Genomic DNA, 27,426 nt, shown 5'->3' with positions numbered 1-27,426 from the left:
TTTTGTTATTATTACTATCAAATTAACCAAAAAATTGAAGTGGATTAAAGTAGTAAAACATGATTACATGGCTATTAATATTGCATTAAAATTTTCTTTTTAAACTGTATTACTTTTTATAAATAACTTCCCCTTTTCTACTTTTTGTAAATGCTTTCATTAAAAGGATTTTGAATGAAATTTTATCATGAATATATTTTAGGAGAAATTGCAATAAGAGTCTTTAGAGCTTGTACTGAACTTGGAATACGCTCAGTTGCAGTATATTCTGATGAGGACAAAATGCATATGCATCGACAGAAAGCTGATGAATCTTACTTAATTGGGAAAGGCTTACCACCTGTGCAAGCATATTTGAATATCCCTGAAATTATTAAAATATCACAGGTAATATTTTAAAGTATTATTTATGTATTAAATAAAGTTTGTATTGTGGATACTTATAAATGTCCTTTATTTTAGGAAAATGAAGTTGATGCTATCCATCCTGGATATGGTTTCCTTTCTGAAAGGGCAGATTTTGCTCAGGCTTGTATAGCTGCTGGAATTCGGTTTATTGGGCCATCTCCAGTTGTTATGGAAAAAATGGCTGATAAGGTGTCAGCACGGAAGTCAGCTATTGCAGCAGGTATAAATACATTTTCAACTAGAGTTATGTATCGTACTGTTGACCAATCCATAGTGTTACTTATCTATTCACCATGATCTTTACATTATTTTTAGTCTCATATTGGTTGCAAGTGGCTGTTTTTACTTTCATACATCTGCTAAGCCTCTTTAGGTAAAATAAATCATAAAATCTAATTAAAATATAGTTTTATATTAAAAGTGAGCTTTATGTTGAGAAAATGTATGCATATAAACTTTAACACATTTAATGAATTCTTTGTTCTCATCTATTCTGTTCTGACTTTTTTAAACTAAATGTGTAAATATTTTTTTTAATGAAAAATTAGCTTCAATCAGTTTTTTTTTTTTTTTTTTTTTTTAAGAATAATCTTTTTTAGAGAAAAGGGAGTAGATTTGTACAAATTATTATTATGAATATACTTTTGCTCAGTAATTATAAATAGCCTTTAAAATTGTATCAGATTTTTTTAAATATATTTTATTTAATATGGGGGTAGCATACTTGTTAATTTGAAATTATCTTTAGTCTATAAGCTATTTGGTATTGTTCTATTATTGTGATTGGATTCAGAAAGGTATGAATGTATGCATGTGCGTATGTATATATGCACACACATTTGTACTTACATATATACATGCGTATATGGACATATCCATCCATCCATACATGCATATATACATTATATTTCTGAATCCGGTCCCGATAACAGAAAAGTACCAGCTGTTTCTCTGTTAAGAAGTTTTTGCATTTCATTGCTGTTAAATTCTTTCAGTCTTTCAGTTTGAATGCTTAAAGTCGTTTCAAGTCAATTTCAGTTATGAAAATTTTTAACTACATCTTAACCCATTAACTGCCAAAACTACAAGGAATGATTTTTTTCTCATGAAAATAATAACACATATTAAATTAAGCATTTATAACATAAATTTACATTAAAAATAAAAAAAAAAAAATGCTCTTACCTGTGGAAAAAGCGGGTGTTGCATTTACGCAACGTCAGCGGAATAAGACTACACATGTTAGGTGAGTAGGATTGTATTCATGCGATGTTTCCTTTGAGTGGAGCACTGGATTACGTTTTATGTTAGGTGAGTAGATTGCGTTTTAGCTGTATAACGTTTTATAAATCTACAAATCACTTTACTTGTAATTAATTTAATATTAAAATATACATTATATTTCTCTTACAAATACAGATTATTTCAATTGAAAGATTCAAGCATGAAAAGCTTCACTACCATCATGATGTAAAGCTACATTACATACTTTGCATCTATAAACAGTCTGGCTATGGCACTCTTTACAACGAAGTCTTTTGTTATCATCGGACTTTACGATAAAATGTCTACCATTTTCATGCAATGATTTTTGAATGCTGAATTTACTAGGTCTTCCTGTTGCTGATCTATTTCTGGCTAAATCTACACTCTCAATAGGAGTTTGCAAAAGGAATAATGCAACCTCGCGTCTGAAATCTAAAAGAGATGTTTTATTTCCAGTAGTAGAAAGTCGTGATATTTTCCATGCATTTGTCAAGGCGACATCAATGTAATTAGTAAATATTGGCCACCACCATTTTTTGCCACGAACTCTTTTTCTGTAATTGGCTACTAAATTGTCACATAAATGGACTTCACCCATTTTGGCATTGTATTGTTCAATAAGATGAGGCTGAGATATAAAATCCTTTTTCCTTTGTGTTTTTGAATAACGGGAAACATTTTTTATGGGTTGAATGTTTCCAAATGTTGAACCAACAGTTACAACAGAATTGTCGTTCCATTGGACAAAAATTATTTTGTTTATCTCTTCATACTGGAAATCATAATAAACCCTATCTTTCTTATGAACACCTTTTACAGTTTCTGTTGGGCACATTTGTATGCAGTTTTCCTGAATTGTTCCTGTAGCATTGAAACCTTTATTTTTTAGATGACAGAGAAGCTGAAATGATGTAAAAAAGTTATCAAAATAAATAGCATGCTTGGCGGGAGTTTCAACAACACTGAGCAAATTTATCACCACACTTCCTCCAAGCCCAAATTTTTCATATTCTGGTAATTTTGGAGCTGTCGACTTACCTGAATAAATATCGAAATAAAACACATATCCATCAGATGACACCAGAGTCCATGCTTTGTATCCAAATCTTATAGGTTTCCCTTTTAAAAACATCTTTGCTGAATGTTTGCCTCAATAAGGAATCATTTGCTTGTCAATACTCAGATTGTAGGAAAATATACCAAATTGTTGGAATTTCTCATTTAGTAAGTTTAGATACGGTCTCACCTTATGTAATTTATCAGTATTGTCAATTTGACTATTGTCAGCTAAATGCAAATTCTACTTCATATTTCTGTACTGCAAACATGACATCGATTCTCGTACAATAGGAACAGATCCTTATCAAGAGACCAATACATTTCTTCTTGAGGTAAAGAATGATATCCTGTAAGCAATAATATTCCAATAAATCTTCTCATATAGGATTCAGATGCAATAAATTCTGGGCGATTTTTTTTTACTGAGCGTATATATTTGTCTGTTCAACGAGAAGAGAATAAATACCTGAACCAAAAAGAAAATCAAAAATCTCTCCACTAGTTTTACCTTGTATTTTGTCTTTTATTGTTTCTCTTCTATATCTTTCTTCACTTTCTTTCTGAGACATAACTAACGGTTCCTTTTTTATCCATTTCAAGTTTTCAGTTTTCTGCTTTTTAAACTTTTTCGTATGACTACCACTGCTTTTAGAAGGCGGAAACGTACTTCTTACGTGAATTTCAACTTCCCCAGCAGTATCAAGTGGTAAAATATCATTATCATTATTTAAAATATTGTCTTTCCCTGCTTTATCACTAGCTTCTGCAGTTTCTGGCGGAACAACAATATCAGTTTCATTCTGGTCATTATTAACATTATCATCATCTGTTTCTTCATCAAAAAATCTTTGAAGGGCTTCTTCTAATGTAAGATACCTCGTTCTAGGCATTTTTAAACAAGCAGAACATGAACCAGAACATCGAAAAGAATGAGTGAAAAAGGAGATTGACTACCCGTTTCCTGCTGACATTGCGTCAGCGCAACGCCTGTTTTTCCTTTCTTCCCAACACAAATATAAACATCTGTTTGATGTACTGTTCTGATAAACGGTGACCTTGACTAAAAATAGATCACTCATAAAGATGGTGATTCTTTCTCGAAATATTTTCAGCAAAAATACCCGGTCGAAAATTTTGCTTAAAGTACGAGATTAATTATTATAAACAAAATGATTGTTGAAGGCAAATATATTTTTACAGTTATAATCTTCATAATATTCCTTACACAAAATCATCTGCTGGTATAAAATATCTTCGTTATTTATATTTATATACGCATTTATTTTGACTTTTGCGTCAACGCAACACCAGCGGCTAATGGGTTAATGACACCAATGTCTTCTCCATAGGCTTCACAGACAATCTGTTTTGTTTTTGCAGCAGTCGTTTGATTAAAAAAAAAGAGTGTATTAACATTTTTATTTATTTATTTATTTATAATAAAACATAAGATTTTGCTTTTACTGAAGGTGCTGTAGATAAAATTTTAGGTCATGAGTAAATATTTTCTTAAATTTATAAAACTGTTGGGGGGGGAAAGAAAAGACTGTCAGCTTCCCTTTACTTTTGCTTATTTGCAAGCCAGTGGATTTTTGGAAGCTATATATTGTTATTTAACTTTGAAAAATTTATATGTTGACAACAAAATATTAGTAATTTTGTAAGGATTGTGTTCTTCCTACTGTACACTGCTAATGTCAGAAAATATTACTCTGAACCCTCATTTCAAGCTAAAAATACTATTTTAATCATGATAATTGGTGACATAAATAAGGATCATCAGGAAAATCTCACAAAGTAAGTATTGTGCTACAGTATGCACCTGTGATGACAGAACACTGAAGTAACGTCTCTCTCTCTTCTGCCCATTTTTATTTATTTATTATTATTTTCTATGAAGCAGTGCCTAGTCCAACTGTTCACTCATTCAAGGTTTTCCTCTGTGTTTTAGTGAATTTTGTGTCTTTCATATTCATGTACAGGTGACAGAGAAAGTCTATGTGTTGCAATCTGTGGGCAGTACCACTGTAAGTTCCCTACATTTCAATGAGACTGAAAATTGTATCATTCTGTTGGCCTTAGGATTTTTCTCTTACATCCACTATGTCTATCTTTTTGTTTTTGCATTATTTATCAGGACAGAAATTCACAACCAACAACATCAAAATACCTAATTCTACTGATTTTTAAAAAGCACACAAGTAGTTAACATCGTCTTTTGCCATGGTAACTTTTTTATATCTCTCGTTTTGATTATTACAAATGCTTTAAATATTCATAATGTCATCTAGTGGTAGACTGTGGAAATTGCTAATATTCGGGCATCCTAAATAAACAATTGTCCTCAGTTGTCCTTTTTTTTAACAAATATTCTTGGCAATACCATAAGAACCCACATTTTTGTGTACAGTATAATCATAATTTTTAAAGTTCTATAAAAAGTAAAAAAAGGTCTGCAACAAAAGTTCTAGAAAATCTTAATGAAGTTTTTCCAGTAAAACTTTGTAGGTTTTCTTTGTAGGTTCACGACAAAAAAGTAAAAGTTCACTTTACCTGTTGCTTCGCGAGTTAATATCCTAGTTACCTGGCTCCTCTTCATCCGACTCATCTAGGTTATTAGCATGCGAAGACTTCAGCTGACTCATGTGGGGTGTTGTTGTATACAGTCTACCATGGTCTTTTTCCTCCATTTGGATCACCCTGTAAGTATCATTGGGGAGAACTTCTGTCAATCAAGGGTCCTCTGTATTTTGGCTGAGTTTTGTTGGTTGACATGTTGGTTTCGATGGTTGTCGTACAACCACTATTTCACCTAGTTCAAAAGTTATATTTCGGCTTTTTTTTTTTTTTTTTTTTACATAGTACTCTTTTATCTTATGCTGTTTCCTTTTGATGACACTGTGCATTTCTTCCTAAACTTCTTTTAGTCCATACATCTGCACTTTCATCAGTAGCTTTTCGTAGGATTCCATCGTTAAATCTTGGAGAATAGCCATGTAGGGTTTCAAAAAGTTGTTTTGTTCATAGTTTTGTTGACAGTATTATTCAAATTTCTTTCAATTTCTTTTATTCGTAAATCCCAATCTTTATGGCATGAATTACTCGTGGATGTGAATATTGTGGATAAGATTGTTCTATTAGTCCTTACTACCATCCTGTTAGCCATTATATGTTGGGTAGAGTTTAACGTGTGATTTATTCTGTTTTCACAATAGTACTGCTTGAACTGATACGATGTGTAAAAGCTTTTTCTATCACTGGTGGTTCTATCAGGGAGTCCGTATTCATCAGCATCATCTTTCAGAACTTTTAAATCATGTAGATGTAGAGAAAATGTATTTTTTATAGGAAGCAGCCTGGTAAATCTTGTGAAATTATTGATTATTATCAGTAAGCCTTGATTTCCTCTTGAAATCTTCACAAATGGGCCTAGATGATCCATGTGTATAATCAAAAAAGGTCTTCTTCCTGGCCTGATTGGGTGTAGGTATCCCTGCTGTTTACCTCCTTTAATTCTATTCACCAAACACTCAACATACATAGAGATATGCTTCTGCAAGTAGCGTTTCATGTATGAAAATCAGTATAGTTCTTTGATTTTATTGACAGTTCTGTTCTTTGAAAAGGGGTCCATCAAATTGTGTAATTTTACTGCCATGCTTTATCTCATATTTTTGGGAATTACATAAAGCAATTTTTTTTCCCTTTACTGCAGTATACTCTATTTCTTTTAAAAACATAGTTTTTTATTTTCTCTTTTTCTTCTCTTGTTCTGTCATGTTGCTTTTTCTTAAAAATGTCTATCAGTTTTCTTATATCTTTATCAGTGTGCTGGATAATTACAATTTGCTCTTTTTCGCTTAAAGCGAGATATACAGTGGATGGACAAAAATATGGAAACACCTTGTGAAATGCATGTTTGAAAAAAAAGATTGATTTTAATGAAATATGTAGGTGGCGCTGGGGTTTTTGACTACTGACGCCACCTATACAACTTCGTAAATGTGCTAAACAGTTCAGTTGTTGTCGGAGTACTGTTATGTGAGGTTGTCATTGCATTATGTCAGAGTTAACAGACTTCGAACGTGGGCACATTGTTGGAGCACGTATGGTAGGTGCTTCCGTAAGCAAGGTAGCCGAGGTGTTTAGTGTTTCAAGAGGTACTGTATCGAAGATTTATTCCGCATATTTGAAAAGCGGAAAAACATCATCTGCTAAATCACAGCGCGGAAGAAAGTGTGTCCTGAGTGATCGTGACAGACGATCATTAAAGGCAATTGTGACGAAAAATAAGAAGACCACAGCTGCAAAAGTTACTGCTGAAATGAATGTTGTGTTACTGAACCCTGTGAGTACCAAAACAATTAGAAGGGAGCTTCATAAACAGGGAAATTGCTGGCCGTGCTGCAATTGAGAAGCCACTCATCAGTGATGCTAATGCCCGTAACAGGAAAAGGTGGTGTTTAAGTCATAAAGCCTGGACTATAGAGCAGTGGAAGCGAGTAATATGGTCTGACGAGTCTTCTTTCACGTTGTTTCCCACTTCTGGCCGAGTTTACATCTGGAGAACGCTATCTCGAGCCTATAATACAGACTGCTTGTTGCCAAGAGTGAAACATGGCGGGGATTCTGTTATGGTTTGGGCAGCCATATCGTGGTTCTCTGCTAGCCCCATGATAACTGTGTCAGGGCACATGACTGCCAAGACTTATGTGAACATTTTGGCTGATCAAGTTCATCCCATGGTACAAACTTTGTTCCCCGATGGTGATAGTGTCTTCCAAGACGACAAAGCCCCTGTTCACACAGCTCACATTTGTCCAGGACTGGTTTTCTGAGCACGAGGATGAGTTGTCCCATCTTCCCTGGCCACCACAGTCACCAGACCTGAATATTATCGAACCTTTGTGGTCTACATTGGAACAGAAAGTGCGTTCTCGTTATCCACCGCCAACATCGTTATCTGAACTTGCCACCGTTTTGCAGGAAGAATGGTATAATATTCCCTTGGCAAACATACAGAAACTGTATTTATCCATTCCGAGAAAACTGCAAGCTGTTTTGGATGCCAACGGGTTTCTTACACCATATTAAGCAAAGAAACATGTTTTTTGAAAGGTGTTTCCATGTTTTTGTCCAACCCCTGTACTGCAAACTTCCGCACTGCAAGACTTGTCATGGTATCTTCGGGATCTAGAACAGGAGCTCTACACATTGTATCGATATGCTTCATTTTTATTCCCGGTCTATGGCAAACTTCAAAAGTGTACTCTTGTATGAGAATGCTCCATCTAGCGATTTGGGGGTCATTGGATTTTTTTGCATTCATATAAATGAATGCTTGATAGTCCGTGACAACCGTGAAACTTATGTCTAGTAAAAACTGTCTTAGTCTCTCCAATGACCATACGATGGCCATGAACTCCAACTTACTTGAGTGATAGTTTCTTTCGCCTTCAGTAGTTTTCTTGCTCAGACAATAAACAAGGTGCCACTTATTATCATTCCCAGTTTGTAGTAGCATTCCTGCGATACCATCCGCACTTGTATCACTATGAACTTCAGTTGTAGTGTTTGGATTATAGAGTGTCAAAGTAGGTTTATGTACTAATTCCTTTTTCAAAATTTCGAAAGATTCTTTTTAAAAATTTTCATTTTTCTTAGTTAGCTCAGTTAACGTTTTCCTTTTACAGCATAATTTTGAATAAATCTCCTCAAAAAACTCGTTAAACCCAAATAATGTCTAATTTCGTGTAGATTTGACAGTTTGGGAAATTTAGAGATTACTTCTACCTCTTTTGAGCTGGGTTTAGTACCATTCTTATTAATAATGAATTCTAAAATTTCTTCTTCATGTTTCACAAACTCGCATTTAGGTCATTTTAAAGTCAAATTAGCTTTTCATAAAGCATCAAATACCTTGATTAACTTTTTGATCATTTCTTCCAAAGTTTTAGCATGTACAAAGATGTCATCTAGATAGCATAATGCATCCTTATTGCATAAAAACGGCCTAATACAAGGTACATTAAGCACTGAAATTCTGCTGGGGCATTTGTTAAACCAAATATCATTTGCTCAAATTGACCTGAGTCATCAGGTGTGATAAAAGCAGTTTTCAATTTCGCTTCTTCTGTCAACTAGATTTGCAGGTACCCATGGGCCAGGTCTAAAGTACTAAACATGCTACAATCATGTAGCTGCGTAGCGGCGCGCAATGAACAGGAAGTTGATCTGTCAGCACTATCCTTATCTTCAGGACAGATGTTTTTATTTTATTCAGCTTATAATTCCTTACTAAATGTAGTATTTCATATCGATGTACTCCGCCTTTGATATGATTTAAATCAAATTTCTCCTCATTATAAATATCACGAATACACATCAAATAGTTTTCTGGTTGCAATTTTCTAATTTCGACTATGCGTAATGTATGCTTTACGCATGCGCGCATTGTAAGAAATGTTTAATAAAGTAAACAAATAAATATTAAGCTTTTTTTTACATAAATTTTGATACCCTTTAGATCATAATTGCACTTTATTTCATAAATTAAGGTTTCATATTTTTTATTTTATAATTTCTGCATGCCATCTTACCAGATTTAAACTGATGATCTATAATCCGGAAAAACCGATAATCCGAAATCGCCGAAGTCCCAACGAGGCTGGATTAAAGACTTTTGACTGTATACTGTGTTCCTTTTCCATTAATCAACTATTTCTTTAATTGCCTTCCTTTCAGTCGCATTTGTTTAATGTGGTTTCATTTGTGGGTTTTGATCTCTCGATTTCCTTAACATCCATTTTTGTTAACGTTGTACATCCTAACTCTGATATGTTTAATGCAAAGCAATCTCTGAACTTTAACAAATTAATTAGATCTTGTTGTTGCTGTTTCATTAAACTTGTGAAACTCATTAAATTTAATTTTCTCTAAAGTAATAAGTTTTTGGTCTACATTTGCAGCATAAACATTCAAAATTTTTAATGAATGATTACCAGTAAGTGAATTAACATCACTCAAATTTAATTCTGAATTTACTTCATTTACTATCTCTGTTTTTGTGATGTTTTGGTTTTCCTTAAATGTTATTTCCTTATTTCCAATACTGACAGTTGGTATAATAGTTTTACCTTCCTTTATTTCCAGTAAGGACTTAAAATTTCCCTCATTTTCCTGAATCATAACTAATCCATTATTGATTTGCTCAGTTTTTACCTTTACAAATTTTATGCTATTACTTATTATTTTGTTTATTTTTTATTCTTTTCAATCTTTCATCTTCTTAAGTCTTCAATAATCCTTTCAAAAACTTGTTCCTCATAATTTTTACTATTAGTGATGATGTTTTTAACTGTAATCACAATGGCGTCTGGTGGGACCATTTCTCCAATTTCCGTCGCAAGCTCAATTAGATCGCTTTTGTGTCCCTTGCCCAGAAAACACATCTTTAAGTTACCTTTTCATATATATTTAATACTTACTATTAATTAATTTAGTAGTTTTTAAAGATATGTTTTTAAAAGCTTTCATGAATATGTTTAATGGTTTCATTGATAACTTTAAAATGGGGTTAAAAAATTATCTTTTTTTGTTTTTGCATCAGACCCTCAATGGCGTTCAGTTATAGTAGATTGACATCAATAATCCCACTTCTGAAATTGTTGGCCTTAGGATTTTTCTTTTACAATCCACTATGTGCGTCTTTTTGTTTTTGCATTATTTATCAGGACAGAAATTCACAACCAACAACATAATACTTAATTCTACAGATTTTTAAAAAGCACACAAGTAGTTAACATCGTCTTTTGCCATGGTTACATTTTTATATCTCTCATTTTGATTGTTACAAATGCTTTAAATATTAATGATGCCATTTGGCGGTAGACTGTGGAAATTGCTAACAATTCTAAAAAACTGATATCTTATTACAATTATTACTATATAAAAACTATCATCGTACTCTGGTTTTATTTCTTATTTTGCAGTGAATGGCATGATTCAGCTGTAGCTTAGTAAATTAACATCAATTACTTTAAAAAGGAAGATGCTTTCTCTAATTCCAGATGGTGATTTTGAGATCTTATTTTAAACCACAACTGTGATCACAGTTTGTATTAATCCATCAACTGTAATAATTAAGAAATGGGTTTGCTAAAATAATTATCCTTAAAAAAAAAAGAGAGAGAGAGAGAGAACTTGATATGCATTTAATCAGTATTCAGTAGTACAGTCAAAAGTCGTTAATCCGGACTCGTCGGGACTTCGGCGATTCCAGATTATCGATTTTTCCGGATTATAGATCATCAGTTTAAATCTGGTAAGATGGCATGCAGAAATAACAAAATTAAAAATATGAAACCGTAATTTATGAAATAAAGAACAATTATGATCTAAAGGGTACCAAAATTTACAAAAAGAAAAAGCTTAATATTTATTTGTTTATTAAACATTTCTTTCAATGTAAGTTGTTTAAGTTGCTTCGTTTCATGTGATAATATTTTCTCTTTAATTCTATTAAACAGACATAATTTCTTGTTTAGTTACAAAGTTCCGCTGTTCAAGTCCTATAATTGCTGTGTCGAGAATACCGACTAATTTGTCAATCGAAATGTTTTCCTTTTCAATAACCTCTCTCACTTTCTTCACTATCGGAAGCGAATTATAATGACGAGGAACTTGATTTAAATCATATCAAAGACGGAGCACATAGAGATGGAATACTACATTTAGTAAGGAATTATAAGCCAAATAAAATAAAAACATCTGCGCTGAAGATAAGGATTGTGCTGACAGATCAACTTCCAATTCATTGTGCACCGCGCCCTTTCCCCTCCCCCCCTTGCCGCAGAGCACCGTGAAATCGATAAACAAATTTTGGATTTCAAAACATACTTTCGCTTTGTAGATCCTTTATATATTAGTAAATATATATCGGAAATTCTATTTGACATAATCGAAAGTTCAAGCTTACTTTTATAAAATTGCTCTAACAGTCTGCAAAAAATAATAAGCCAGATCCAATACGAAGATTAAGGAACAGCGCAATCTGCAACATTAACTGAATTAGATAATTTTAGCTTAGCTTATACCGTCCATTATACATTAAACGCGCATGCGTCAACGTATTATGTGCTTGCACACACGCATATTTACAGCCGTAAAAATCTTACGCGACGCATGCGCAGAAAGTTTGTGGCTTTGAGGTCCGGATTATAGATCATTCCGGATTATGGGTGTCCGAATTAACGACTTTTGACTGTATTAATATTCTTTATTTATTCCTGAGCAAGTAGTAATTGCACACTATAATAATGTAAGTAATCAGTGTTAGGAAGTAAATATGTTATTTACCGACTTTTAAGAAACCTGTTGCATTGAATGATATTTACAGTGTCTTAATTTTGGCAGATCAGAATTTAAGAGATCCAGAAACTTATTTTTTTTTTTTTTAGATGAGACAGCAGTGTGACATATCTTGTAAGAAAGGGAAAAGATGTTTCACTGAAGTTGCAGTCTTAAATTTAAATGATGTTTCACCTTGTCATCTGCATTGGGGTTGTCTTTTGTAGTTATTAACTTCTTTCATTGTTTCTCCTACTCCCAAAATCTGAATTGCACCAGGCAAGTACTTGTAGCCGTGCCCAATGAAAAGTTCTAACTCTTTGTCATTGAGCATTTATAAGTAATGATTGACAGCAGGCTCCTTCTATTGAATTTAAACCACAAATGAAATATTCATTTGTTGCAGTTCTTACACCCAGTTGGGTAGAGATCCAAGTACCCAGTGGGTAGATTCCATTGACTTTTCAGTTTTAAAATCTAAGACAAGGTGTAATAATATTCTACAAAGTAAGAAAGAAGTCATTTATCTTATTGCATTCCTTCCTTATGTTTTCATAAAATGAGTACAATTTATTTGCAATACATGTTGCGTGGTTGGGCTATATGATCTTCCACTGTTTGAAAGTTGTACCATGCTTGATCATCCGGCAAAAGCTAAATATTTTCATACTGAATGCCATATGTCTATAGCTTCATGCAAGAATTGTTGAGTAACTAATTGTATGACTGTACAGATTTTTGTCTTGCAGAGTTTTTATATCTCAAATAATATGTACATATTTATCTGACAATGGAAGATGGCGGTGTAATTCAAGATGTAGTACAGATGTAGTTAGCTAATGGTAATTTCATCCAACTTAAAACTTGCTTTAGGTTTGCTGACTCTTTCACTACCTGAAAAGCATTTTCGTTATGTAGTAACTGGATGATGTTTCATAATGTTGTATGTAATAATTTCTAAAAGTGTTCTCATTTGGAGCTGAACTTTTTGCATGCACTTCTCAAGGAACATAGAGCAAAAAGTCATGATTTGATATGGATAAAAAAAAGTTCTATAAATTTTGGTGAGAAAATAAACTGTAGATTTTCTTTCATGAGGTTTTCTATATTATCTTGGAACTGTTGAGGCTGTAATGATGGTAGTGTCAGAAAACAATTTTGAAATATGTGCCAGATAATAAAAGAAAGGGATAGGAGGTATATGGAAAGAGAGGGATAGAGTTTATTAATTTTTTTTTGATATCCTGACATGCATATCTAAAATCACCCTTAAAAAAACAGCTCCGTATTTTTTTAAGGTTTTGCACCTTAAAATCATTCTGTAATAATTCCAACTAAATTTTCTGAATTATTTCAAGTTTGTGTAAAAATGTTTTAATTTTTATTCTCAGGTGTTAAAGTTGTACCAGGTACTGACACACCTGTCACAGATCTTAAAGCTGCTACTGATTTTGTGAAAGATCATGGCCTTCCTATTATTTTAAAAGCAGCTTATGGAGGTGGAGGACGTGGAATGCGTGTTGTAAAAAAAATCGAGGTAATTTTGAAATTGTAACATTTAAGTGGAGTAGCTCATAAATTTAACTCTGTGTAATCAAATGCAACTACTGCATTCTTACTAAGTGAATTAAAGTATGAATTTTTGAACATATTTTTTAAAAAGTTTAAACATTAACTGTTATTAAGCAAATATTTTATCCCTTTGAAAAAGCCAGAAAGAGCTGTTAGTTTCAAAACATGATTTTGCATCGATCTATTTTAAATGTCATGCATCTTAAAGCTTAAACATTAACTGTTATTGAGGGAATATTTTATTCCTTTGAAAGAGTTTTTACCAAAAAGAGCTGTTAGTTTCAAAACATGATTTTGCATCAATCCATTTTAAATGCCATGCACTGTAATTGTTATGTTTCACTTTTCATTTGAGTCTGCTGCCGTTCGGTAAAATGTAAGATACTTATCTTTCAAATTTAATTTATCTAAGTTAATTTATCTAGTTGATTGACAAACTAAGCTTTTCAAAAGCAATAGATGCTGTGCTTATGAATATTATATTTTCCTCTTTTTAATTTGATTGATTTAAATAAAAATACATTTAATTCATGTAAAGCCAATTAAAAACAATTAGTATTTTGACAGAATTATGTTAGCTATAGATACAGATAATAAATAAGACTTGCAAAATTTCAAATTAAGATGATATATGTGATTGAAATTGTACAATATACTTGAAAATTAATTAATTAATCAAGAGGTAATATTTAAATCAGAATTAAATCATGGAAATAAAAATTATTGAAATTTCCTTGGTCTTTTTCAAGGAACAGCCAAAGAATTTTCAACAGAGCCATCTTTCTAAAACATCTAGATGACTTTTAAAGCTGGATGCTTTTAAAAAATTATAGAAAATGTCAGTAAAGAAAATTTAATTAAAATTAATGTAATTAAAGTGTTTTAAAATGCAATAAAATTCCTTAATTTCTGCTGTATAATGCGCACTAGTGTATAATGTGCATCTGTAATTTCAAGCTACATTTTAAAATTTATAGGTATATTCACCGTTTAACATGCACCCAATTCTTCACAATGAAACTTAAAATATACATATGTAATGCTCTTATCTTTTGACATCACTTAATCAAAGAGTTGTCCTGCCTTTCGAACAATGGTATACCAAATTGACAGGTGATAAGCAGAACAATATGTGTGTGGGTTAAATTCTTGAGGGAGCAAACATTTCTGCAATGAGGGTGGATTGTGTTCAAAGCAGATGTCCAAAAGAATGCTATTGTAGATTTTCGAGAAAAGGAGGATGTAATTCGGAGTAAGAATGCACTTCCATCTTGAATGTATTCATGGAATTAGGAGATGTTTTCTCTTTCTGTAGTCAGTTGAAGCTGTGATTTTGAAGTGAAAATTGAAGCCTTTTGCATTAGTTGAAATACAGTTGATCTAATGTTCCTTTTAATAGTAAGTATGGCTGCTATGTAAAGAAACAAAAAGAGTGCTGGTTTCAAATGCAAAGCAGTTTGTTTGGTATTCGTGAAAGCTCCATATATGAGTGGCGGAAAAATGAAATCACAGTAATTAATATGCCAAAGAATAAATTTCGCTTTGCATAAAGTAGTAACAAAATGGTCTTTCCTCGAAGAAAGTGTTACGAAGTGGGTTTTAAAAAGTGCCAGAATGGATTAATTATAAATAGAAGCAGTGTATGTTTATTTGTGTTAAAGTGGGCCAAAAAGAAAGCAAATAAAAGTGAAAACTCTAAAGCAACTTTGAGTTGGTATAGTAGATTTATGGTATGGAATAATTTAGTTCTAGGAGAAAAAACAAAGGTTTCACAAAGACTTCTGAAAGAATTGATTAATAAAATGATTAGTTTCCAGAAGTATGTTATTGACTTATCGGCAAAAGCATAAAAAAATTATTTACCACATGTTTGGAATATGAATGAAACTCCAGTAATGTTTGATATGGTAGGGAAAAAGTGATGTGAAAGAAAAAAAACGGTTCACATAAAAACAACAGATTACGAAAGATCTCACTTCATTGTAGTGCTTTCCTGCTTAGCATATATTTCAAAACTGCATGTTCATGAGAAAGGACGGATGAACAAAAATGGTGTGAAAATGTGCATAAGAAATGCTTGGCAAAAGCGTCCTTTTGTCTTAACTCTTTGAAATCCAGACCCTTCGCTAACCTGTATCCTCAAAATACCAGACCACCCGAAATAGTTTTTCAGTTTCACAGCAATTTCCTCCCCTCCCCGTCCATTAACGCAGAAAATAGGTGTGAAGATTTCCAATGACATTCTTTGTACTTTCTAACAAAGATTCCATTTGCCTTTGACCCCGTTCTTTATAAAACTATTCTGAAGGTCAGACCAACAAACCTTTCCGGCTTTGTTATGATCATGACAAATTTTGTTTATTTCCATTATTTTATAGGAAGGAATAAATTGGTTAAAAATAAATATAATCCTTAAATTTTTAAACTGCTCTTTTATTGCTTTCTAAAGCTTAAAAATACACTGTATCACAAAAGAATCAACAACGAAATGTCATGATCAACTGAAAGATAAGAAACCTCTTAGGGTAAGCTGTCTGTAGTAAACTGATACAATGCATTTGGGGGAAACTGCACCTGCTACTGCATACTTTAGGAGGAGGGAAGAAAACAAGATAACAATCTTGGCCGTTTTCGGCCAGTTCTGGTTGTTTCAATGTAGGGCTGTGTGGGGTGGATTGGATGGGAAGGAGTTAAAGAATACAGACCGAATCTGGAACATATCCAGATCTTATCTAACAGATAATACGAAGTTATTGAAAGAGGATAATACAGGCATGACAGTTATTCCAGGCAGATTAATGCCATTACTTCAGCCTGTAGATGTGTGTATCAATAAACCATTCAAAGAGAATTTAAAGTAACAGTAGAATAGAATATGTGGATGTTAAAAGATAGAAAAACATTTACAAAAGGAGGCCAAATGCATATTGCCAGTTTAGAAATAGTGTGTGAATGTATAATAAAAGCATGGAATGATATTAAACCCAACATAATTCAAAAGTCATTTAAAAAGGGCAGTATATCTAATAATCTAGATGGAACGGAAGATAATTATCTATTTACGGATAAGAGTAACAGTGATTGTTAAGATGAAACAGAATTTGATGATGAGCTTGAAGATATAATAGAAGACGAATATGATGAACTTTTCATGTTATCCAATAATGAAAATTTTTAAGTTCATTTTAAGTAAGGTATGTCATTTCTTTTAAATAAATAACATTTAAGTACATAAAGGAATCTCATTTTTTTAAGTTCATATTATATGCCTGAATATGTGGCTTTTTTTTTTTTTTTTTTACTTTTTAATTTAATAATAAGATATAACCTGCTCCAAAAAATTAAAAAGGAGAATTCTTGAATAAGAAATAGAAAAACCAAAGGCTAGATCAGAATTTTTTTTAATGGTCAGGCGCTTTATTTAATAGCCATTTGCCTTGCAACACTACAAAGGCTGGAAATGGTGGCCATTTCATTATGGAAGCATCTAATAAGTGGCCACCATTGCTTCCTATGAAGTTATAGACAGTTACAACTATATCTTCTCTGGGATTTGAACGCAAGCCCATCACAGTTTTTTTTTTTTCCACCTCCAATGGTGGGTACTTGCGTATAATGACATTGGCCACGCTTAAGGCAGAAGTGGTGGACATTTTATTGTGGAGACACCTAAAAAAATGGCAGTCAGGGTCACTAACTACTATACCGACTGGGCGGCTCAGTTAGATCAGAAGTAAGCAGTTTGAAGAAATTGTAAGCAATTTGAATAATCTTTGGGCAAATAAATTGAAAGCAGTGTATGTCTGTTTTTACGAAAGGTATTGAATCAAAACTAAGAATTATGTAAATATTCAGTGTTGAATAGCAGCAAACACGTGGTGCGTGTTTGTGAAGCTGTTATTGTGGAGGGGATATAAGTGTAATTGAGATTTCATTGATTCTTGTGCTCGTACTCCTTCATGACATTCAACATGTTTCTGGCAAGACTTGGATAAATTTTATAAGGTATCTGGTAAAATGAGTAGCCATAAATATATGAATGTCATAATAAAATGGAGAATTCTTGGTAGATTGGAGGCAGGCCAATCATAGGGCAGCACACAAGAGAGTGAGTTTAACATGGTACAGACAACATGCACCTTGAACCAGACTAAAGTGGACCACTGAGCTTTTTACAAACAAGTCAAGTTTCAGAAAGGACACTGATTCTTGGCATATCTGTATCTGGAAAGAACCTGGAACATGATACCATCTCTTCTTCACCAGAGAAAAGGATCACTAAGGTGGTGGATATATAATGGATTGGCTAGGCATTATGTTGGATAGCATACACACCTGTATGTGTTTGACAGAGGCTTCCCGACTCGTATGAGGTATAGAGAGGAATTATTGATATACCTCATACGAGTCGTATGAAGTATAAAGAAGAATCTTAGATCTGTGTTGGCCATTTCAGGGGTAAAGTTGGCCCTGGATTCCTATTAATTTATGACAGCATTCATCACATAGGGCTCAGCTGGCCAACGATTATGGGGAAAGTGAGGATATTGGTCGCTTGGATTGGACAGAGAAATCTTCTGACCGTAACCATATACAGCATGTATGGGACACTCTTGGGAGGCCAATTTCATCTCGCCATTGCCTCCCTGAGAACTGTCCCAGAGTTGAAAACTGCCATATCACAGAAGAGGGATCGACTACCTTGGGGTCTCCTCAGTGGCTTCTTTCCTATCCAATATATTGTTACATTGTGTGTAGCTGTCTGCTGTGAGAGGGGACCATATCCCGTATTAGACTCATTTTCAATTTGAATATCACAACATGGATTTTTGGTATCTCTGCATCATGAGCTTTACTGATAATCATGCATGCATAAAATGACTGTTGAATAGTACATCACTTTCTCTGTTATAAATGCGTATTCATTAAAATCTGTCCATTAGTTTTTCAGAAATTCAGCCTAATGTGCAAGTTCTCTTAATTTTGCACATGAGTGTGCATATTTATAGAAAACTACGACTCTTAGCCAAAGGCTGTTGACGCATCTTCTTCTCAGTATATTAGATTTTTATATTTTAATTAAAAAAATATTTTCTAGTAAATCTTTTGTAAATATAAAGTAGTAACATTTTTTGATTCATAAACTGATTTAACTAATATTGTGATTACTGTTTAACACGTTAATGCCATCTTGACGCACTGGTGGGTCATACTTGTCTGTTCTGTGTCCGGCATGATTCAACAATGGGTCACGCTTGTATATAAAAAAATACGTAGTACAAAATTTTATTTTAATTAATTCGACAGTATACATTAACATTTCGACCTTATAATCAAACATTCAATACAAAACAAGTAACTTAAAATGTAACTTATAAATTGAATATAGTTATTAATTTTTTCTATGAGGAAGAATATTTTCTTAACAATTTCTGGTAATGTACTGCAGTTTAACACGTTGAGAGCGGCGCGGATATTCATTGTTCTTTTCATGTGGCAGCGCATGAAAAGAACAATGACTATCTTTGCCGCCATCGGCATGTTAAGCTAAATTTTTCATATTGTTGCTTACGTGCGGGTTCGTAATAGGTGAATGCACAAGTTCGATAAAATGTTAATAAAATTTATTCTTGTTACAAGAAATGTAATAAAACACTAGGTTTCTCCTCTGAGATATTCATACAATATCACACAAAATCACACAGTAGTTATATTTTAAACTACTAAAACGGTAAATAGCACACAATCCAAAGTAAAAAGAAAGCTAATCCGATCTCGCTGTGAATTCGCTACAATTAACAACAACAGTTATGAACAGCTGAACTGAGATGTTTCTCGCCGGCTTTTAAAGCTTTTTAATCAAGCACAAGAATGTTCTGGTAATTTCCATTTTCTCGAGGTTTCTGGAAAGCAAAAGAGTACAATTATGATCACAGCCAATGTAATAGTCAATTGCATTTATTCCCTTTAAATACAAATTCTGAGATATGTATTTATTAAATGTGCTTGCTCCTCTATTTTTACTTTTTGGTTGTAGCTTTCTCTTAAAACTCATCATGCGCTGCATTGCACAGAAAATAAAAGAATTTTAACTGCAATTCTTCTAAAAATAGCTAACTAAATACAAAATCCATAACAATGTTATATATTATTTTATTCTTTATTTCCCCCCCCCTCTGATAAACCTTCTCTGCCATGAAGAGCAATTTAAATAGTTAAAAAAAATCAAGTCACATACTATAAATAACAGTATTCTACAAGTAAAAGTAAATTTTCATGTAATATTTTAAATCTTGATTTGATTTTATACCATAAGAAATAAAGGAAATTTTTATTATATTGATGATTCAAGTTTTTTTTTTTTTTTTTTTTTTTTTTAAAGTAATGATTAATGTTTGAACATAAACCCTAGGAAATAACTATAATTATACTATGTTGATTATTCAAACCTTTTTAACCCATGTTTAAATACTAATTTATATTTTAAGTGTTAATAAATGTATCTTCTCATATAACCATGAAAAAATATTAAATTTTTTAAACTTTTCATTTATATTATTATCTTCTCTTTTACAGGAATTTGAAGAACTTTTTAAACGGGCAGTCTCTGAAGCAACTTCTGCATTCGGGAATGGTGCTATCTTTATAGAGAAATTTATAGAGAAACCACGCCACATTGAAGTTCAAATTTTAGGCAAGACTATATACTTCATTTAATGATCAAAGTATTCAAAATCTGATGATAATATTTATGACATGTGTTTTGCCCACTTTTCATGGTGCTGGCTTTTGCAGGAACATGTAGGAAGTTAGGCTTAATGAAAGACTACATTTTATGTAAAAAAGCAATTTCAGTTTTAAAGAAAATTTTAAGGAAAATAGTTTTTTTTTTATGCTGTTAGTAAAATTAAGTATTATTCTGATATACAGAGTGTTCAATTTAAAAATGGATATTTCCTAGAAATGACAAGTGTACGTATTTATGGGACATATTTTTTCTACAGTATATGTTAAAAAAGATATCTCAGTGCATTTATATAGATATTTCTTTGTTCCTAGCAGTTTTGTGAAACTTTTCTTATTTGTATTGGGGTGACAAAAGGAATCTTTTTATACTTTATTTATGAGTACAGTTTATTTTAAGTGTCCGTACAAAAATTTAAACTAGTAAGAACTGAAGATTTCAAGTCTTAGTTTTCAGGTATAATTCTCTAGCCAAAAAGCTTCAGCATTTTCATTGTAGAATCTGCTGCATGACATTTTGCAGTATCTTGCTATATCATGGAGTGTTATGTAATAATTCTTGTCTTGGTGTTTTTTTCCCCCCTAACTGTAGATCCCTTGATAGGAAATTGTTTTGCAGAATATGGGCTTTAGTCCAAGTTAAGAGGTAAAAAATAGAACTCTTTCACTTTCCGAGTGTGTTCTAGTGATAGTGAAATTGTTTCTCTTTGACGAATGAGATCTAGGCCACTGGGTGGTCTGCAAGAATCATTTTTGATGGAGACTCTTACGGCGGGGATGTGTATGTAAAATAATACTTGAATGAAAATAGTGCCAGTCTTTGTTATGCATTGCTTGATCTGTGATGCAAACAGAATATGTAGACAAAAGTATTTTTCATTGTAGGAGACATTTTGTCGGGGCTTGTAGTTTTTGTTTCCCAGGAAGGAGAAAGTTCCCTGAGGTTTTCACAGGCTGTTAATAAAGAAGCATGTGTGGCGCCTACTCAAATTTTTTCGGCGTTATTATTGGCTACCAGAGGTCGTGACAGACTCTGATTCATCAATTAATTTGAAATGAGGCGTGGCTGCGTCAGTAGTTGTACAATTATTAATTGGGCGAGCCGTTAAAATAGGGAGACCTGGTTGAAAGGAGAGACTGCCATTTTTTTTCATGTGAGTGATGTTTAGCTTTATAGTGTTGCATAATTTTAAAGAAAAGGCTAGAGGGCGCTGTTGCTCGCATAGTTGAAAGAGAATAAAGTTTGTTCATGTTGAAGGCAGCGGCCTAAGAATATGCTCTGTATATAGCGAATTGAAATATTGTTAAAAATGTAAAAGTGTTAAAACTCACTGAACCACCATCATCTGATTTAGAAACACACAATTATTATATGGCAGATGTGGCCGGGAATATAAGACTTTGAGAAACTTTTGTGTGTTCGTTCTGAGTGTTTCGATTTGGATTTAAGAATGGAAATTTCATATTCAGGGGACAATGGAATTCCAAATAAAGTTAGGGAAATCTTAAATTAATTATTTAGTGATTATTTGTAGTAAATTAGTAAGTATTTATTATTGCTGTCTTGGGTGTATTTAAATTAAATAAAATGGAAGCTAAGTTAGACAGGTTGAAATGTAAACGTTCCACATTGAGATCGTCTGTTACAAGGTTAATTAAAGTGATTGAAGATAAATTAAAAATTGAAGTGGAGGAAAATTCGATAAAAGAATTATAGGAATTGTTTGAATTATTAATCGAAAAGAAAAATAATTTGAGAACACTCAATGATGAAATACAAGAGTTAATTGATGTTAGCTTAATTGAAGAAGAGTATAGTTTAAGCGAAGAATACGACAAATGTATAATTGCTTGTAGTCAAATTAAGCAGTTTTTAGATGCGGTTGCCGCAGTACCATCAGCGAGGAATCCTCAAAGATCTGATTTAAATCAGTCTAGTGGTAATGAAATTTTGCATGCAAGTTCCAGTTCTAGTGGGAATAGTATGCTGAAATTACCAAATTAATGATTGATAAATTTTAGGGAGATCTCAAACAATGGAATGAATTTTGGAATAGTTTCAAAAATTCAATAGATAAAAATGAAACGTTCTCAAAAATACAAAAATTTGCTTACTTAAAATCATTCTTAATGGGACAAGCTTCGAATGTTGTTTCAGGCTTTGAATTAACTTTAAGTAATTATGATAGTTGTGTAGCATCACTAAAGGACAGATATGGTCAAAAAGACCTGGTCATTAATTCATTCATGAATAAAATTCTCAATTTAGAAGCCGTTTAAAATTCTGCTAATGTAAAGGCTTTAAGGCTTTACGTAAATTGTGTGACAAATTCGAAATTTCGATTCATAATTTGGAAGCTTTAGAGGTAACTTCTGGCTTATATGGAAATTTACTAATTCCAATATTATTAAAATTAATTCTGGATGATTTAGTTTTGGAATTTAATCGGCAAAGAGAATCGAAAGATAAAGTTGAAGTTTCGGAATTAACACAATTTCTTAAAAAGGAAGTAGAATGCAGGGAAGTTTCAAATCTAGTATTAAATGAATGCAAAAATCCTGTCCCTCCACAAGTCGATCAAAATATGAAACTAGAAAATATGTAAAAAATACACCAACAGCTGCATATCATACTGCAGTTAACCTAAAATGCATCTTTTGGGATAATTTGCATGAGTCATTTAAATATGAAGTGAACATTTCTGATAAATTAAAGAAACTAAGATCTGAAAACCGCTACTATTCTTGTTTTAAAAAATTTCATACATAAAAAAAGTGTAGAAATAAAACTAAATGCAATAAATGTGGCTGTATGTATCACAATGAATCGATTTGTACTAATAAATTCCCTGTAAACAAAAAGTCTTAACGAGGTTATTCCGAAAAAGAAACTGAATCTCTGCCTTTGAATTCTGAGGAAAGAAACAAAGTTCAAAACTTAAAATTGATTGCTTCTCTACAAGGTGATGATAATAATAATGACTAATAATGACTGTAATGCCAGGGAAATATTATTACAAACTTGTACAGTTTATGCTTCTTCTAAATATAAATCAAGATAAACTAGTTAAATTCTTGATCAAGGCAGTCTCAGATGCTTTATAACGAAAAAATTGGCTGACTCAATCTGTTATGAAAGACTTTCCATTTATTCATTTAGTGTGACCAAGGCAATGAATCATTCCTATCCAGTCGTTGAAATTGAAATTCAGAATTGGAAATAAAATAATAAAATAAAAATTTAATGTTTGATCTCGGATGTTATTTCCTTGGCGCCCATCAATGTGCCTAGTAAACAAATTGCAGACTTCATGGAGCATCTGGGGTTCCAGATCGCCGATTGCTCTATAAAAAATAACACTGATGTTCAGATATTAATTGGCGGAGATGAAATCTGGAATGTAGTTTATTCCGAAAGAATTAAAATATCTGAAGGATTGTATACAGTCAGTTCTGTGTTTGGTTGGGTTGCTGTAGGAATTGAGAAAAATAAAACGAAAAAAAATTGTTCTGAAAATTTAGTGGTAATGACAAACACTATTGTGTTGAAAGAATTAAGGGGTTTGGGGGAATTAGAATATATGAGAATTAATGATTCTGATGTTTATTCCGATATTGACTTCGAAATAATAGACCAGTTTGAAAGGAATTTACAGTTTAAAAACGAAAGATATGAGGCAGATTTAATCTGGAAATAACAGTCCGAATAATCTGGGAAATAATTTTAAGGTAGCTAAGAAATGATTCACAAACCTCCACAATAAACTAAGTAAAACTCTGGAGATATTTCAGGAATATAAAAATATAATTGAGAACCAGATATTAGAAGGAATTGTGGAGGAATGTCCAAATAATGATACAAATTTTGGATATTTTATGCCGCACCGAGCAGTGATACGATCTAGTGAAACCACTAAGGTAAGAATTGTGTACGATGCTAGCTTGAGGACAGAGGACACGAGTTCGTTAAACTACTGTCTTGAATCGAGACCTAATCTAAATTCAAATATACTAGACATTATGTTAAATTTTTGTAAATTTAAGATAGCGTTTTGTGGAGATATTGAAAAAAGCCTTTTTGATGATAGGGATTGCTGAATGTGAGAGAATTTCTAAAATTTCTTTGGTTTAATGAAAATAATGACTCTTTTAAGATTATGCAGATGTGTCGCGTAGCTTTCGGTTTGACTATATCTCCTTTCATTTTGGTCGTCATAAAATATCACATTAGGAAATATAAAGATAAAATGCCGGACAGTTTCGAAATGTTAAATTCTTCTGTCTATGTTGGCGACCTATATTTTGGAGCAGGAACGGTTGAAGATGCATATCGGTTATCTGTAGATGCGGTTAATATATTTAAGGATGCTGGGATGAATTTTAGAAAATTAAGAACTAATTCTAAAGCATTAAATGATTTATGGGTCTTAAATGGGATTAAGGAATCAGATAACAAATTAACTAGTGAATCAAATTTTTTAAGCATGATTTGGAATTCCATTGAGGACAATATAAAGTTAAATTTAAAAATTTTAATTGACTTTCCTACTGAAAACTTTCTGAAACAAAAGAAAGAAAAAACAAAACAACCGAATTCAGAATCGTTAGAGTTAAGTAAAAGTACTATTTTAACTGCATCTGTAATTAACAATGAATCCCCAATTCTGGGTATAAGAAAATTCAGTTCTTTAAGAAAATTTCTTTGAATTACTGCTTATGTATTGAGATTTATTAGGAGGCTTCTGAAAAGGTCTACAGAGAATGGACCTTTAAATGCATTTGAGATTGAAGCAGGTGAACATTATTGGGTAAAAATTACGCAACGAGAATCATATCAATTGGAAATAATTAAGTTTTCAAATAAAAAAACTAATTTTTGATTCTCCCGTCTACTCCCTTAATCCAAGGCTTGATGAGGAGGGAATTTTTTGGTTGAGAGGTCGCATTCTGTTACCCTCTAAATGCAAGTTCACCAAGTTGATCATCACGGACTCGCATGAAAAGGTATTTCATGCTGGAGTTAATTCAACACTAACTCAGATCAGAGCCAAATATTGGATCATTAAGGGAAGACAGCTTGTTAAGACTATCAGCAAATGTGTGATATGCAGACGATATAGTGCTTGTTTTGAAGTACAGGATATTGCTCCACTTTCTCTAGACAGAATCCCAGAGTCAACTCCATTTGCTGTGGCCGAGTTGGACTTCGCCAGTCCATTTTTTACGAAAGACAGGCAAGGTAAAGTTTACATGCTGTTGTTAACGTCTGCGATCACTCGTGCCTTTCATATAGAGATAGTAACTGATCTCAGCACCAAAAGTTTTTTTGCTAGCTTTCTGAAAATTTTTAGCTCGCCGAGGACTGTGTACCACTGTGTATTCCAATAATGCTAAGACTTTTAAAAGAGCTGACAAAGAACTAAAACATATTTTCAAAACTTTGAGTGACTCATCTGTGAAAGAATTATTTTCTGCTAGAGGCATAAATTGGAAATTTATGATTGAGAGGGGTCTGTGGTGGGAAGGGTTTTTGGAGCGTATGATACGAACCATAAAATCCAGCTTAGGCAAAATTATTGGTCAATCATCCCTTACTGTGAAAGAGCTTGAAACAGTGCTCATTGAAATCGAGGCATTGATTAATTGTAGACCAATTACCTACGTGTTTACCGATCCCAATGAACCGTCTCCACTAACACCCTCTCATTTTCTGGTTGGTAGACGATTACTATCTCTGCCTGCTAATAAAATAACATCAAATAATTTGGTTGGATCAAGAAATTCAATTATTGAACGATATAAATGCTTTCAAGATATTTTAAATCATTTTTGGAAGCGATGGATATCAGAGTATCTTTTTAATCTGAGATCTGCCAGTATTTGTCCTCCACACTCTAATGCATCTCAGTTTAAAATCAGCAATATTGTCTTGATTCATGATAATAAACATCCCAGAAATCTCTGGGCAATAGGTAAAATTTTGGAATTAATGCCAGGCAGAGATGTTAAAATAAGATCTTGCATAATTAAAACACCTACTGGTACCTTAAAAAGGCCTATACAATTGTTATATAATATGGAACTTAACTAATGTTTGTGTTTTGTATTTTTATGTTTGATTCTCCTGACTTTGCTATAGGTATCATTTAATGTTTGTAAAATTTATGTGCTTATAATTATGTATACATGTTTGTTATATTTAATCATTTGCCTAGGATTGATTGTCGAAATATTAATTGAATATTCTAGAATATATTATTAAAAGATGAACTCGAGTTCAGGTGGGGAGTGTTGCATAATTTGAAAGAAAAGGCTAGAGGGTGCTGTTGCTCGCATAGTTGAAAGAGAATAAAGTTTGTTCACGTTGAAGGCCATGGCCTAAGAATACGCTCTGTATATAGTAAATTAAAATATTGTTAAAAATGTAAAAGTGTTAAAACACAACTGAACCACCATCATCTGATTTAGAAACACACAATTATTATATATAGCTTTTGCTTTGAATTAGAGAGATTTGAGCAGCATGAAGTGAAGAAGAAGGAGGGGGAAAGAGGACTTTCTTTGAGCTAGCTGTTTTTGAGTTGTATGAGAGTTTCATCAGTTGCTAGTTTTATTCGTCAAAAGGAAGAAGAGGAGAAAAAAAGGAAGGGAGACTTTTGTTGAAGATGGGCGGAGAGTTTTTTTCCTTCAGCTAGCTGTTTTTGAGTTGGATGCTCAGAGTTTTTCGTCAGCTACTAGTTTTGAATTTGATATGCTGTTAGCAATAATGAAGAAGAAGTAAAAAAAAAAAAAAAAAATTATCGAAAATGAAGGATTCAGAAAGTTTCCTTCTGCCACATGGGAAAGAATCGAAAACAATACGCCCTGACAAAATGTCTCCTATGATGAACAATACTTTTAATCTACATATTATGTTTGCATCACAGATCAAGCAATGCATAGCAAAGGCAGGAACCTATTTTCATTCAAGACTTATTTTACAAGGATAGCCACCTGCATAGTAACAATGTAAACATACAAAGCGTACTC

General features: G+C 32.6%; 1 protein-coding gene across 5 annotated transcripts in view; it reads left to right on the top strand.

The window, feature by feature from the left end:
* PCB (Pyruvate carboxylase) overlaps positions 1 to 27,426 on the top strand; it is a 129,527-nt gene that overhangs the window by 20,550 nt on the left and 81,551 nt on the right. For all 5 annotated transcript variants that reach the window (XM_035358796.2, XM_035358793.2, XM_035358795.2 and 2 more), the window contains exons 4-7: positions 203 to 387; positions 463 to 628; positions 13,473 to 13,618; positions 20,230 to 20,347. In XM_035358796.2, the coding sequence (XP_035214687.2) occupies positions 203 to 387; positions 463 to 628; positions 13,473 to 13,618; positions 20,230 to 20,347 (615 nt within the window). The remainder of the gene's footprint in view (positions 1 to 202; positions 388 to 462; positions 629 to 13,472; positions 13,619 to 20,229; positions 20,348 to 27,426) is intronic.

Source organism: Stegodyphus dumicola, chromosome 6, assembly GCF_044657685.1.
Source record: "Stegodyphus dumicola isolate Sdum_Otavi_A_Nest chromosome 6, ASM4465768v1".
NCBI classification, from domain to species: Eukaryota; Metazoa; Arthropoda; class Arachnida; order Araneae; family Eresidae; genus Stegodyphus; species Stegodyphus dumicola.
This window is presented reverse-complemented; position numbering and strand designations above follow the sequence as displayed.